At 43.7% G+C, this 16,369-nt stretch overlaps 1 protein-coding gene across 4 annotated transcripts in view; it reads right to left on the bottom strand.

Moving 5' to 3' along the window:
• Positions 1–16,369, bottom strand: part of L3MBTL3 (L3MBTL histone methyl-lysine binding protein 3) — a 120,626-nt gene that overhangs the window by 3,052 nt on the left and 101,205 nt on the right. For all 4 annotated transcript variants that reach the window (XM_055311624.1, XM_055311625.1, XM_055311623.1 and 1 more), the window contains 3 exons: positions 14,310–14,389; positions 2,726–2,895; positions 2,347–2,409 (listed from right to left, as the gene is read on the bottom strand). In XM_055311624.1, the coding sequence (XP_055167599.1) occupies positions 2,347–2,409; positions 2,726–2,895; positions 14,310–14,389 (313 nt within the window). The remainder of the gene's footprint in view (positions 1–2,346; positions 2,410–2,725; positions 2,896–14,309; positions 14,390–16,369) is intronic.

Genomic DNA, 16,369 nt, shown 5'->3' with positions numbered 1-16,369 from the left:
GCACTGTGCACCCTGGTTCCTTCCTCAGGGTTGTAGCTCTGCAGATCACAGGGCCATGCTGTTTGGGGGTCTTCCTCAGAGGGTAAAGGTGGGAGCATGCTCACTCAACAAAGGCGTTTATCCTATTCCAGACACTCTTCTTGGGGCTGGGCACACAGCAGAAGCTACAACAGATACAGGCAAAAACAAGCAAGGGAGGCAACCAAAACTCCTTGTGAGGTTCACATCCTAGAAGCGGAAGACTGACTGCAAGCAGAACATACAAGAGAAAAGCAAATTAATCAGTAATGAGGTGACACTAATACATCGTACAAGGTGATTAGTGCTCGCACTGAGGACACAGCTCAGTGGGGATGACGGGGCACAGGGGCAAGGATGGATGATTGGGAAGGAGCCGCCCCCGAGAAGAGGGACTGCACCACGTGACCATGTGGAGGAAGAGCCAGGTGTGCCCGGACGATCGAAGAACGGCAAGGGGACCAGCGTGTGGAAGGGAGGACACAGAGGTCAGGAGGTTCCCACCTCTCTGGAGGGCATGGGGCATTGGACTGCAGGCCTGGGAGGGCTTCTGCTTTCATCCTGACTTACTACTGGAGTGCTATGGATGGAACGCTGACATGACTGCACCTCTCTGGCAGGATGACTCCGGCGAGGCTGGGAAGAGTTCACAGATCGTGGGGGAGCAAAGACAGAAGGAGGGAGACTGGAGAGGAGGCTGCGGCAGTAGCCCTGGTGGGAGAGGATGGTGGCTCAGACCCGAGCGCGGGTGCTGCTGGTTCAGCAGGGAAACAGCCCGAATCCCTACATGTCTTTAAAGTACACCCAATAGGATCTTCAACAGATTAAACGTGGAGTGTTTCGGAGGGAAGCCAAGCATGGCTCGCAGAACAGCCGTCCTGACACCCGTACGGGGCCTCCTAGAGATGTCACTAGATGTTAGTTGGGCGGGTTTCATGCTTTGCTTCCAGACCTTAAAACCAATACCTGCTAAGCCCGGGAGACACGACTTTCACAAGAATTTAGAGGACGAAGGAATAAAGGGACGAAGCCGTGACTGGTACAGGTGGACCGCAAGTTCACAGGGAGGACAGCGAGGGTACCGGTGCCTGAGGAACATCTCCAGACACAAGACGCCACGGAGAGAAAACGCGGTCCGGGAGACAACATAGTTGAATTTGGAATTTTGAATATGAAGATCTTACTAAAAGTAAGTAACAGGGCAAATCCACATGGGTGGTCCAGCTATGAACACGACCAAAAGCACAATCTACAAAATGGATGTAGCATGTGTTTATCTCTAAAAACGTCTTATCATTTCTCACGGGTAATGACGACACGACTTCTTTCCGAAGCCAGGACGGCGGCTGCCGGGGGGCGTCTGGATCTGCTCAGCGACTGAAAATCAGCTGAGCCTCGTCCGCGAAGATGCTGAGACTTTAGGAGTCACGAGACTCTCACTCTGAGTAACCAGTGAAAGGTCAGTGGAGAAGGGGAAGGGAACCTTCTTCTTTTGAACAAGGATCCAAAACAAGGACGCGGAACGTCAGGCCCTTGCGGGTCTTAACGGGCACCCGGCCGGGGCACGGCGGCACCTCATGGACAAAGGCCGTCCAGGCCCGGTGCTCGGCTTCATGGGCGCCAACGACACCCCCGTGGGGCTCTGGGCTGGCCGGGCCTCGAGGCGACGCGCCGGGACCCGAGGGCCCCCTGAGGAGGCACTGGAGGGCCTGGGGCTTCTGTAGGGCTGGTGACAGGAGCCCCCGCGTCCTCAGGCCGTGTTACCCACAGGAGCCGTAGGGCCGATTCCCCCTGCCCTGAGGAGCCGACCCGGGTGTCAGACTCGCGGGGCTCTCCAGCGACAGCGGTAGTGCTGATGACGACGTTCAGTGACTTTAATCTTGGCGCTGGTAACGTGGCGTTTGAAAGTGAAATAAAGGGAGCTAATTCCACACTACTAAAATAAAGTGTTGCTGGCTCCTATGGGCTACGCACCCGCACGCTGGTAAGGAGGGCGCAAGACCGGCTGTGCACGGGCTGGACCCGCAACCCCAGCATCACGGCCTGGGCCGACACCGGGAGTTGGATCCCTGGCCACCGGGTCACCCGGGCCCCACCCCCACCCCCCATTTAAAAAAAAAGCATGTAGGCCCCGGCTGTGGAACATCGTAGGATGGTGCGGACGTGTCCGGGGCATTGGATCTTGTATGAAAACACCTTTACACGAACAACCAAGGCTGCCTCTGGGACCAGGCGCACAGCGAGCCCGCCTCCCCCCCAAGCCCTGTGCCCGCTCGCCGTGCCCAGCTGGCCCCTGCCAGGCCGCCCGGAGGGCCGCGGGCCACTTACTTCATCTTTAAACACCTTTCCGTGCTCTTCACACCCAGGTAAGCTCTGTATGAATTCTGACACCTGTCGAAAGTCAGATAAGAATTCCAGTTTCAGAAAAAAGTCAGAACCTAAGTGCTACAGGCCCAGAACACTCAAGCTACAGGTTTCAGCTGCTTCTCTCTGAGCAGTTTCCCGTCTTCCAGGAAACTAGGCCCCCTGCCTGCCCCCGTCCCCTCATCCCTGTCCCCCCATCCCCGTCCCCCCGTCCCCATACTCCCATCCTCATCCCCCATCCCCGTCCCCCCATCCCCATTCCCCCCCCCATCTCTGTCCCTCCTGTCCCCATTCCCGCCCCGCCCCTGAAGCCAGGCTCTCTCCCCGAGCAGGGCAGATGTACCTCGTCGGTGCTCCACTTGGAGACCTTACTGGCAGGGATCCCGGCCACGGTGGGGAGCAGTTTGCTCTGCTGCTCCCAGCGCAGCGGCAGGCACGGGATCGGGGACTTGAAGGACAGAAAGACGGCTGATCGACGCTGCGCCTGCTGTGCGCTCGGCTCCTCCCGGGCACCTGGCGACACAAACACCGGATGCCGTCACTGTCACGGGCTGAGAGGCAGCAGTGGCAGCAGAGCCCCCACTCTGTGTCCCCAACTCCTACCCGCCCCCCGCAGGTGTCGGAGGCCGCCTCCAGGCCCACGGAGGACCGTGGCTCTACCCACGAAGGAAATGCTGCTCCTGGCATGCACGGCCTCCGCCCTGGTCCTGGAGGTGACGGCCACGCTGCTGGCCCCGTGGCGACACCTCCTGCCCTCATCGCAGCCCTGCCTCCTTCCAGCCCCGCCTCGCCCACTGCACTTCCTGGGCAGCACCCAAGCCTCTGCGCCCGCTCAGGGTATGGAGCCCTTGCAGCAACACCAGTCGGCGGGCAGGCCCACGCTCCGTCACTCCCGTACCTGTGCACGTCACAGTCACAGCCACAGCCTTCAGTGCACCTGCCGGGCCTTCTGCACCCAAACCTATTTAACTGCTGTCCTCCCCCAGATAGCCAATTTTTAGCAAATGATTTTACGTCACTGGGACTCGTTTGTCGACGATCCTCTCCTTAAGGTCCTCTAGGACGTAAACCCTTTCTGGAAACTACCTCCTCAAAGCCACCAGAAGAAAGGCCCCCCCTGCACTGATGCCCCTCTGCTCCCAGGCCCGCTCACCGCTCCGGTGATCCTTCGAGTCTGGGCTTTCGTGATCTCTGAGAAAATTTTAAGCTACTTTGTATCTCTAAAAATATTTTATGGGTTTTTTTTTTGTTGTTTTTTTAAAAGTTAAAAATTGCTTGATTTTTTTATTCCTGGTACCACTACCGCAATTTACAGGGCGAAATGCCTGATGTAATGAAAAGATAAAGACAAAGCTACAACAGATAAAGGCTCAGGAACGTCCACCCACGGAGGCTACGCTGCATTAACCAAGAGCTGCACCTTCTGCAAACCGTGGCTGCGATGGTCCCGAACAAGGGTTCCTGTTGAGGGTGCAGTAACTTTTCTGACTATGGGTCATCGTCCCTCCTGTGGCGGATTTTTACAGTTCCTCTAATGCGTTCGGGGCGAACGCCTCAAAGTAACCTGCTGCTTTCCTGACAACTCCTCGCTCTCTCTCCTGATAAGAACTGCAGCCCTTTCCTTCTGAATTTTTTTTAGAACCTTCTGCTACCATATCCACCTCCAGATCCACCACCACCACCACCACCAGAGGGACTGCCCGAGGTTCTTCCACCAAAACTACCCCCCTTCGTGGGTCCATAATTTGATGGCTGTTGTCCACTGTAATTTCCAAGATCTTTATAGTTCCCACCACCTCCAAAATTTCCTCCTTCAGCGTAACCATCATATCCCTCCACCAGCACCTCTGCATCCATGGTTTCCATATCCTGCTCCACCACCACCAGAGCCTCCTCTACTGCTATAACCAGTATAGATGCCTCCGTCCCCTCCAAATCCACTGTACCCACCATCATCTCCTCCATAACTACCTCTGCTGCCACCATCTCCACCACTATAGCCTCCTCTTCCACCAACGTTTCCACCGCGGCCAACATTGTCCACCACCTCCCAAGTTTCCTCCACGACCCATGAAGTTGCCAGATCCACCTCCGTCCACAACCTCTTTGCGACCCAGCAGACCACATCTCTTGCTTAGCAAGGGCCTTTTTCACCTCACAACTATGCCCATTAATAGTGTGGTATTTCCAAACAACAATTTTATCATGAGACAGTTTCTTCCACTCCTCCTGTCTTCCGTAACTCCTATGGTTTCAATCTTGCCATGCTTTTTAAAGTAGTCTCTCAAATTATATTCTTCTGTGTCTTCTTTAGTATCAACAAACATTTTCTTCACTGTTAGATGGGCACCAGGCTTTACAGAACCCTCCCTAGAAACGTTCTCTTGGGTTCCACCACCCGCCATCAAGCTTGTGTGGCTGGCACACATTGCTGCATGCACCCCTTCAACTCAAGAGTAAGTCACAAAACCCAAACCCCTGGAACATTGGGGGTCTCTCATTACCACACTACCTGTAAGTGTGCCCCACTTTTCAAAATGTTCTCTTAAACTATCATCCGTAGTTTCAAAGCTCAAACCACCAATAAACAGTCTTCTCAACTGCTCTGGTTCCTTTGGATCGTGGCCCTCCATTTTGAGACCGGACTCGCCTCTTCCAACTCAAGTTCAATATGGGACCCAAGGTTTTTTTTTTTTTTTTTCTCTTTAAAGAGTTAAGATTCACAGAAAAGTGGACAGATCATTAAGTGTCCAGCTCAAAGAATTCTCACAAAGTGAACACACCCACGGACCCAACACTGGGATCTAGAGACAACATGGCAGCACTCCCAGCCCTCTAATCGCGCCCGGCCAGCCAGGGCGACCCCTTCCTGACCTCCAGCATCACAGGGTCTTTACAGCCTGCTTCTGACTTACATTTCAATGAAAACCTTGGTGTTTGGCTTTTCTCACTCAACAGCACGTGTGTGGGATTCCTCCGCATTGCTTGCTCATGTGGGTGTAGCTCACTTGCTCGTTGTTGTATGGTTCTTCACTGTTCTGGATATTCCACAATTAATTTGGAATGAAGGGGACATTTGCTGCCCCCAACCGTGCTCCTAAGAACATTCTTGCACATGCCCTTTCTTGAGCTCATGGATATATTCTGTTGTGTATACAGACCGTGGAGGGGATATGAGGTTGCAGCGTGTGTGGACATCCAGCAACAGCAGATCCTGCCAGTTTTCCAAACAGTTGTGCAATATGCACCCAGTAATAGTGTAAGAGTATTATAAATGCTTTATAGCCTCATAACATGTGCTGTTGTCTATCTTTTTAATTTCAGCCATGTTGGTGAATTTGCTGTGGTATCACATTGTGCTCAGGATTGCCTCTGTCTGGTGACTAATGAAGTGGAATCTTTTACCGTGCTCAACTGGCCATGTGGGAACCTCTTTTGTGAAATACTTATGTTTTATGCCCATTTTTTCCATTTGGTCATCTCGTCCTTTTCCTACTGATTTGTAGAAGTCATCTAGATACACTGCAGACAGGAATTCTTTGTTGGAAATATTATTAATATTTCCCAGTCTTGACTTCCTTTTTACTCTCTTAATACAGTCTTTTGGCAAACAGCTCTTAATTGTGATAAAGTTGAACTTACTTTTTTTCTTTTATAATTAGTGCCTTGTCTACTGAAGAAATTTTTGCTTATCCCAAGGTCCTAAAGTTAGTCTTCTCTGCTTTCCCCTAAGTATTTGATGTTTTACCCTCACAATCCATCTGAAATTTATTTTTGTATGGTGGGAGGTAAGAATCGACATTCCTGATGTTTTTTCCCACATGAATTCCTAATTCCCTGAACATGATTTATTGAAAAGGTCACTCTTTCCCCACTTGACTATGATGCCAGCTTTAACATGAATATAAACATGTGTCTCCAGATTCTCCATTCTGTTCCCCTGGTCTCTTTACACCAACCTACAGGTTTTAATTACTATCACTTTGTAAGTGTCCTGATGTCTGTGGTCTAGTTCTTCAAGATTGCCTTGGCTAGCCTTATCTCTTTGCATTTTCATATAAAATTTAGAATCAGTTTGTTAAAAAACGCTAGGATTTAGATGGAGATTACTGCTGAGTATATATCAATTTGGTTCTGAGAAATGACATCCTCACAACATCCAGTCTTCCAAACCAAGGACAAGGGATATGGCTCCATTTCTTTGGGACGTCTTCACTATTTCCCTTTAATCTTTTGTCATTTTCATGCAGAGGTCTCACACATCTTTTGTTAAATTTATTCCTACGTACCCGAAGTTTTCTGCTGCTACTATAAGTGACATAGTTTCTTAAAAAAATATTTTCTACTGTTCTATTGTGGTTCTTTAATAACTTCTCTTAAGCTAGCCTAATCTGAATTTTGCTCTGAATATTAGACAGTAACTTAGAAGTAACTATTAGAAAAAAAATCTATTTTATTGGAGCTAACATGCACTGGTCCTGGCTCTACCTGAGTGAGCTGATACAGAAAAATCTATCTGTTCCACATGAAACATTTCAACTCTTCGAATATTTTTTAAAAATCCATCATGGTGCCTCTTTCCCCATTTCATTCAGTGAATATCATATAACTGGTTATAAGGTTTCAGGCCCTCATCCTGTTTTACTTGATATCTGTTATGAGCCAAATGTATAAACCTGTAGCAGTTTGTTTTTATTCTTGTATTCTTTTTAAATTCCCATAGAGTTCAAGATGTTTTCGTTTAGCATAAATATGGAGTAACTTAAAAAAAACACTCCTTAATCTCAGACATTTCCAAGAGTTTAGCAATTATTTGAAATACAATATTTGTAAATCTTTCATGAGGGAGGCTAATATGAAATGGTGAGATTTCCAGCTCCACAGGAGTGTGAAACCATACAGCCTACTTTATGGCTCGTACCCTGATTTCTTGCCACAAAAGTGCCAGTCTTGTCCAAAGTGGTAGGTTTATTATACAACTGTTTCTGTTTTATTAACATTTGCCAGTGTTCCCTGCTTCACCTTGGTTCCATTCTATTTCCTGCTAAAGCTGTCTTATTCAGCTCATTTCTAACATTGCTACATCGTTATTCTTTAGAAAAAAACTGAGCCATTCTAAAGAAATGACTAAAAACCCTAGAGCTTCCATATTTCTGGTGCCTTCTACATGTCTTTGAAGCTGATGCTATAAACAGGCCTAGACATATACACCATTCTAAAACTAACATGAACGTCACATCTTTCACTTATGACTTTCCTTCCTTTTGCTGATTCTTTCGTGCCAATTGATGGATGTCCTGGGGCCCAATGGCGTTTACTGATGAACGGGGCAAATGTAGTGTGTCTCCCAGCCACAGAACATCCCCTTTCTTTGGAAAATAATAGCGTGTCAGCTATGATCCCAATCCAAAAATACAGAGAGAGAAAACTTCACTTGAGTGAATGTGTATCTGAATCCTTGAACTGCACAGAAATGTGACTCCAGGTTTTTATTTTAACATGTGGTCAAACTAAAATAAATGCTCAAGTAGCTGGCTCACTGCCAAGGGTAAGGAATATAGGTTTGAATGTGTACAATGTGCTTCATAAAACAAAGCCTTTGTTCGGAAGACATTGCTGCCACCTTCTTTTTATTACGGTCATTCTTAACTGCCGTCCCCTCAAACTATCTATCTACATGAAAAATAACACTTTTATGGGAGTTTTCTCTATGCTTTGAAATTCCCTGAAATGAAAATTTACCAAAGACCTTTCCCTCTCCCCTCTGGTTTCCGGTTTGGTGCTTCCACGGCTCATCGGGGCTACTCACACAACTATCCGGGGATGATTTCCAAGCCTAGTTCTTACTGATCCTTGCAAAAGTAAAATATGATTAAGAAACTTTATACTTTGCAGACTTCCTTGAAATGAAGTTCAATAATTAATAATGAAGTAATTCCAAGTAGAAACCTGTAAATGTGAATTTGCCCACCATGACTGTCAATTCTGGTTGAGAGCACAGGTATTAAAATTCTTGATTTGGCTTAAGGTAGGAAAAAGTGAAGTGGGAGATCCACCCTTGTAAGAAGACATTTCTGATAAAGGTGACCCTGAAAGAAATATCCTCCGTTTCACACAGAATCAAGACAATAAATATTCAGTATAGGGAAGATCATCTAAACCAAGCATGTCTTCTAGTTCAAAGAGACATCCTCACCACCATGGAGCACCACCAGGAAGCACCTGCTTCCTGTGGGACCATTCCATTAAGACCCAGTACAACCACTGCATGGTATAATGACCACCCAGGGCAAGTCCTAAAGAAAAAAAGAAGTACTCACTCTCCACTACTTTCACACTCGGATCTCATTCTGATGGGGGTTCCTATTTCCAAGTCTGAAAATACTAAAGCAATAAAGCCAACTGTTACCACTGACCTCTTGTCTGACTCATGCCTATGCCTTTAAGCCAGTGACAGACGTGAGACCAAATTCTCCAACTGCCTTGTTTCATTTTAGTTTCCGAACAGTGCTAGGAGGCAACCATCCCTAAGGTGAGGAAACCGAAGTCTGACATGCCCAAAGCCACACGTGAGACTGGGGCAGCATCAGACCGTGACCCTGGATCTTTGGTCTCCTACAGAGTAGAGGGTCATGGTCAAGAGGGTGAGCCTGATGCAGCCCCTGTGGCACAGCAGTTTAGCACCTGCCTTTGGCCCAGGGTGTGATCCTGGAGACCCGGGATCGAGTCCCACGTCGGGCTCCCTGCATGGAGCCTGCTTCTCCCTCTGCCTGTGTCTCTGCCTCTCTCTCTCTCTCTCTGTTCTCTCATGAATAAATAAATAAAATCTTTAAAAAAAAAAAAAGAGGGTGAGCCTGAGCGTCTGATAAATGTGGATTCAAATTCCTGCTCCACCACTGACTAGCTCTAGTATCTTGGTGAAATCAAGGTAACAAGATTGTTGTCAGGATCACATGATATTTTTAAGATGCTTATCCCAGGGTCTGACATATAGTAAAGACTCAGCAAATGAGGGAAATTATTTCTAATTTTTTAAAATATTTTATTTATTTATTCATGATAGACACAGAGAGAGAAGGAGAGAGGGAGGGAGAGAGAGAGAGAGGCAGAGACACAGGCAGACGGAGAAGCAGGCTCCACGCAGGGAGCCCGACGCGGGACTCGATCCCGGGTCTCCAGGATCACACCCTGGGCCAAAGGCAGATGCTAAACTGCTGAGCCACCCAGGGATCTCCATAAATTATTTCTAATTTTGAAAGAAAGGCATATCACTGAGAGTGTACTGGATATAGAAAGCAAAAATGAAAAGGAGTCAATACCTTTTCAGGCTAATACTCCGTGAATCTGTAAAATATGCTCTTAATGTAAAAAGAACAAGGACAGAAGAAATGGAATACATCTGTCAACCAAAAAAAAAAAAAAGAAAGAAAAAATTTTTAATGGAGTTACTAATGGCTGACTAAATATAAAAAGATGAACAATAACAGTGATTGGGTAAGATAAATGAATCACAGCATCAAGGAATGGAGATAAAATTAGCTTCAAGATACTTAACTCAGGCTGAAAGATACTCGAGGATCATTTCAAGGTTAACAACCAAAAAAATAAAAAAATAAACCACCCCACAATTGCTATGGAAGCAAAAAAGCAAGCTTGATTTTTCAAGTGAAAATCTAGCATGTTACAGAATAGAATTCAATTCTTGCTGCACATCAGCTGCCCATGAGAAAGCATGCTTGCAGGAGAGAAAACAAAATTATACCTTTCCCAGGAGTACAAGAGTTTAAACTTGAAGGCCAACTTATAGAATCCTTAATTAATAGGCTCCCCTACAATGATAGGAATCAGTTATTTTATTTTTCAGGTAAAAAAGATAGAAGTTGTCATTTTAAAAAAAAAAAGGAAGAAAAAGGAAGGAGAAAAAGTGATAAATCATATTCAGTAGTCCCCAAAGGTCAAATTCAGTTGCATGGAGAGAATCATAAAAAAAAAAAGGCTCATAATTATACGTATTGCATGGAATTAACTTGAATTAACTAAAGAAACAGAGGAGGAGGGAGAGGCTTTTTTTCAGGAGGAAGTTTTGTTTTTAAATACTGATCTGATCCATGACTCCAAGCAAAATGGTTCTCATGGACCTACTAGAGTCTTAAATCCTACTGGCATTTTAAAGAAAGTTAGGGTGGCTTCTTTGCAGTCTCCTCTACCCTAAATAATATACAAACTGCAAGGGGCTTTCTCGTCTACCTTCCCAGCCTCCCAAGCCAGGCTAGATTTGCGAAGGGCTCCTTCCACCCCTGAACGGATGTTACTGTGAATGATCACTGGTGAGCATTTACCAGGCTCAAGGATGCGGACCCAGAGTGGAGTCTCTCTACCTAGACTCCAAGCTCAGGTTAGCGGACCCAAATGGGACTGTTGGGGTGTAAGTGTTCTTCACAAAGACCTGGGAAAAATCCTTGAACACAGAAATGTTAAAATAGAAAACAGTCACCATGGAGCCTCTGATGAAAAGTTCTACAAAACATCAGAAGAGGAGCACTGATTTATTGACAGAAGAATTTCATGGTTTTAGTGAGGTCTGAGGGGGCAGGATCTCTAGAAAACAAAAACACGCTGTGAAAGAGAACAAGCCAACGTAGGAAAGTGAAGGGAAATAAAAATCACGGCTGTGAAAGTTCAAGGCAGTCAGTAGTAGACTTGACACAGCAAGAAGCTGAGGAAGATATTTCAGCTTGAGGTATATGCCTAGAACATCAAAAATATATAAAAATTGTTAAAATACTAAAATACTGGAGTGCCTGAGAGGCTCAGTTGGTTAAGAGTTTGACTCTTGATTTGGGCGCAGGTCATGATCTCGGGGTTATGACACTGAGTCCGCATGGGGCTCTAAGCTATGCATAGAGCCTGCGTAAAGATTCGTTCTTTCCCTTTCCCTCTACCCCTCCCCTGCATGCTTGTTCTCTTTTTCTCTCCCTCGAAGAAGAAGAAGAAAAGAAGAAGAAGAAGAAGAAGAAGAAGAAGAAGAAGAAGAAGAAGAAGAAGAAAAAGAAAGCTAAAATACTTCCATGTTGGTTGGTATGATGATGCCCCCTGCATCCCACTCCCACCCTCCCCAAGGCAGCCAGGCCCTTACTGGACTTCCATAAGGTCCGGCAATTAAAAGTAATTCTTGGCATAGCAGAGAGCTTCCAAAACTCTCCTTCAGCACTAAGACCAGTGTTGATTTTGTCTTGTGCAAGGTTGGATGCCAAACCCATTGTTAAATATTTTGAATATAAACATAATCCCTTGGCTCTAACTCAAGAATAATAGGTATTATCAGTCAACGAGAGAACAGAGCATAAGTAATAAATTATCACTGAAAGAGGTTTCCTGGGTTTAAAGACCAGTTGACAATCATAGCGTGATTGAAATTAGTTTTTGAAATTTTATTTATTTTTAAAGATTTTATTTATTTATTTGAGAGAGAGAGAGAGAGAGAGAAAGAGAGAGATCGCATGCATGCATCTGTGCATGCACATGTAAGGAGGCAGGAGCAGAGGGAGAGAGAGGAGGAGACTTCCCTTTGAGGAGGGAGCCAGACTTGGGGCTCGATCCCAGGACCCTGGGATCATGACCTGAGCTGAAGACAGACACTTAACCTACTGAGCCTCCCAGGTGCCCTGTTTTATGAAAGTTTTATATAAAATGTTTCCAAACTTTGATAATGAAGGAAACTTATCAAATTCATTTTAAGAGGCTAAAAATGGATGAGATATTAATAGTCAAGTCTCACAAACATATGTGCAAAAATTCTCAGAGCAACTTATTTTGTGAAGCTCTTTCTCTCTCACTGATAAAAAATAAGACTGTAAATAATATATGGATATTGAACTATAGGTTTTGTAGGTGAGAACAGTAATTAAGAGTCATATATGAATCCTAATTATGTTTCTGGAGAGAATAAAACAGAAAAACTCAGGCAATTCAAACTGAGACCAACAGGACAAAAATAAAAGATGAAGAACACCGTGCATATATGTTAATCAAGCCAAATTCTCTATTAAGAGAATAATAATTGTCCAGATCATTTCCAGAAAAAAATGATCAAAATCTGCTCAGCAAATCAAATAAAAGGTTAAATGAATCACTAAGTTCGGAAGAGACTGAAAAGTTGGGCAAATTATTACTCCCTCCAAAAGTTCAGAGTCTAGAGGATTCTATTCTGAATCTGTCTGAATTCTCAAGGATGAGACAATCCCATGCAACACACACTTATTCCACAATCCTACAATTCTACTACTACCGCCCCCGGCTAACCCTTCAGCCACCGACGCGACCACATAACTACATTAATTTCACACAGGAGGCAACTGAGGCACAGAGCCGGCTGCAGAGCTGGAAGGGGTGGGGCCCTGGTGGGAACGAAGGCTATGATCCTAACTACCATTCACAAGGAAAGCCCCAAACCTTTGTCTAGGAATCCAGGACACCTGGATGACAACACCGTCAGAAAGTAAATGCTTTTCTTTCTTTCTAAATGGCCAGAAACATTTAAAATAATCAAACGCTTGCATGGCACTTCCTAGGAGCCAGGCACCCTCTGAAACAACTTAGAAATGTACTTAATCGCCATGACAACCCGGGAGGGAGTTGTCCTCATTCTTCTGGGGAAGGAGCAGGAACCCTGAGAGGTGTTCCATGCAGTGTCCAGAATCACATGCCTAGCAGGTGGCAGAAAAGGGATTCAAACCCTGGCCACTGCAGGGCTCGTATGCGGCATCACACTAATAGAACACGAGAGGACGTAAGACAGCAGGGAATGTAGCCGTTGACATTATCACAAATTACTGCTTTCTAGAAATCAAATACGGAAATCAATGCATCGCTCATGGACTAGGTCACTGCAGGAAGTCATTAGGTGCCAATCTCAAATCTTATATAATAACCTAAGGCAAAAAATACACATGAAAAAGCAAAGTGTCCACGGACAATCATTAAAGTCACAAGCAGGCTAACAATTTCTCATAAAAAATAGTAATTATGTGTATTACAAATATAATATATACTATGATTAACAGTCATTATGACTTCATTACTTAGTTAGGCTTGTAGTGTCTTTTTAGCAGAAATGTCGGACAAGTTACTTTCTCCAACACAACTTAAAACATTTCTCCCAAGGATTTTTCTCTTCGTTCTGTGGTCTTAGACTAAGTCCTTATTAATTCCATTTGGATTTCAATACACGTGCTGAGGTGAGTTTTGAACATATGAAGCAAATGACATCATCAATACCAAAGAAAACATATCCTCAGAACCACATAGAATGTTACCCAAACCTTACTTACATATGATACTGCACAGATATGTGAAAGAGACTGTAAATACAGGTCACAGATGAATCTATATCATTATGGATTATATACTACAGTTGACCCTAGAACAGTGCAGGGGTTATGGGCACAGACCCCTGTACAGTCAAAAATCTGGGTAGAACTTTTTTTTTTTTAAATCTGTGCAACTTTTGATTCCCCCCAAATGTAACTACCAATAGCCTATGGTTGACCAGAAGCCTTAGCAATAACCTAACCAGTTGATTAACACAGATTTTATAAGTTATATGTATCAAATACTACATTCTTCAATAACATAAGCTAGGGAAAAGAAAACGTCATTAAGAAAATCATAAAGAAGAGAACTGTACTATATTTATCGGGGAAAAAAAAATCTGTGTTGTGAGTGGACCCGCACAGTTCAAGTCCCCGCTGTTCAAGGTCAACTGTATATTTACCCTGAACAGTAAACTTTGATAACCTGTGATAAAGGAATAAACCAACTAAATGAAGTTTATCTTTAATATAGGAGGGCTGCTATATTCTAGTCAAGTTCTGATTGCTGAGTATTAATAGTAACTTCCATCAATAATATGAGATTATTATGGCTACCTCTGGCTTCATGCGACGTCCTCATTTCACTTTCTGTTCTCTCTTCAAAGTCTTCTTTGATGTCATCAGCATGCTGGTCCCTGAGAAAAACGGGTGTTTCAGTGTTTTGTAATAGATGCACGTTAACGGGTGGGTCAGCACTGCATCTCAGCAACTGTTGTATGTAAGTGATAGATCACGGAATCCTACTCCTGAAACTAGTATTATACTGTTTGCTAACTAACCGGAATTTAGATAAAAACATGGAATATTAAACCAAAAAAACAAAATAAAAGCATGAGACCACTAAGATGTCGAAAAGGATTTTCAGTTCTACTAAGAAGCAACTCCTATTAATAACATCTATAAATACCCATTTTCATCATTACCAATTTTCATTTACAGTTCAGAAAGGAGATTTTTTTTTAAAAAGCTAAGAATGGTATTAAGGGGAAGTCTTCTGGCAAATATAAGTATTGAATAACTTGACTTTAAACTGGGACATGTATTTATGAAGAATTTTACTTGGTTCCGTACAGTAAAACTAAATTTAAGGTAAGAGCATATTTTCAAAGTCCAGACCATTTAATCAAGTAGCATATATATGACACTCAGCCCTGGGATTTGGGGTTGAGCCTGAGATTGGCCCAGAAGAATCCAACTCAATTCTAGGAAGCTTTTCCTGGCTTAATCAGGTCAAATGTGTAGGCTGAACTGATTCCAAGTCTTTCTGACCAGGAATGACCTGATGCTAATCTAAACATGCCAAAAATGCTCTAAACTGGGATGGAATCATTGCAATCTTAATTTAGAGCTTTGCCCTTAAGTCAGGGACAAAAATGGTGCTAAAGGGAACCAAGCACAGACTAATTATATTTTCTTTAAAGCTAAATTCCAAATATCTAAAAATTTTTCAACCTAATTTTTCCATTCCCAGAGTTCCAAATACATTCCACTCTCCAATTTCCCGGGACCATCCAGGCCATGGTACCTGCCTTACACCCTTCAATGCTTTGTAATATTCTGTGTTTTTGATGTCCTGTTGTTTCTTATGGGTTATTACCTTTATAAACATACCCTGGGTTCCTTAAAGATCCAGATCATACTTCTACTGGTAAGTTTTAAGAAAAAGGCAAGTACGTTTGAAACCAAATACCTCAACAACATATAAAGTTGTACAGTCCTAATTACAAAGGCACTAATTTATTCTGCATTTGAATGATGATAACTGAACACAACCACGCTAGCACATAAGCATGCCATGAATACATGCTCAGTACTTCTTAGACCATTTCCAGGGACACATGTGAAATTTCACTGAGATCAGAGCTCCCTGGCCAAGTCGACACTAAAAACAACCTACAACACAAATGCTGAAGAAAACTTGCTTATTTGAGAACGAGGACGAATCATTTTTTATACAAAATAAAAACATACCTTTTCCCAAGAATAATCAATTAAATGACTATGGAGGCTCTTATTCCATTAAAAGTGGGGAGATAGAAGTATAGGAAAAAAGTAAGAATATTGCTGATAATTGGAGGAAACACATTAATTGAAAACTGTCTTCTCCGTAAAAACTGTGCTAAATTTGTAATTTTGGTAATTACAACATGCTAAAATCAGCTTATGTGATCTTCTGGATTTATTTTATATTAAATTAGAAATAATATTCTTTGAGCCTACAAATCTATCCCAGTAAGTATCGCAACCACTGAAAAAAGTTGTTTGGGGATGACTATCTTAATATCTTAATATTTATTAGAAAAAAAAATCATATAGTACAGTGGTATAACTTAAAACTGGCATTTCTCAGAGTAAAAAAAAATTTCCCAATTAGTTATTGCAGATTTCCTAAAAGCATTAATGAATGATTGAAGGGGTGGTGGTGGTGGGGCGGGGAGACAAAGTAAGATCAAGGACTAAAATTAAGTCTCAGAACTTTCTAAATATTTCTGTTTTCATGATCAGAATTGTCCACTGATAACAGTTTTGCATTTTTGTGGTCTTAATGAAGCACAGCATTCCTTTACAGTAAATTTTATTAAAATAAAAGTACAAGACTTAAGAGGAAAGTTCTA

The sequence above is a fragment of the Nyctereutes procyonoides genome, unplaced genomic scaffold (genome assembly GCF_905146905.1).
Source record: "Nyctereutes procyonoides isolate TBG_1078 unplaced genomic scaffold, NYPRO_anot_genome, whole genome shotgun sequence".
NCBI classification, from domain to species: Eukaryota; Metazoa; Chordata; class Mammalia; order Carnivora; family Canidae; genus Nyctereutes; species Nyctereutes procyonoides.
The sequence above is the reverse complement of the archived record's forward strand: the minus strand, read 5'-3'. Positions and strand labels throughout refer to the sequence as shown.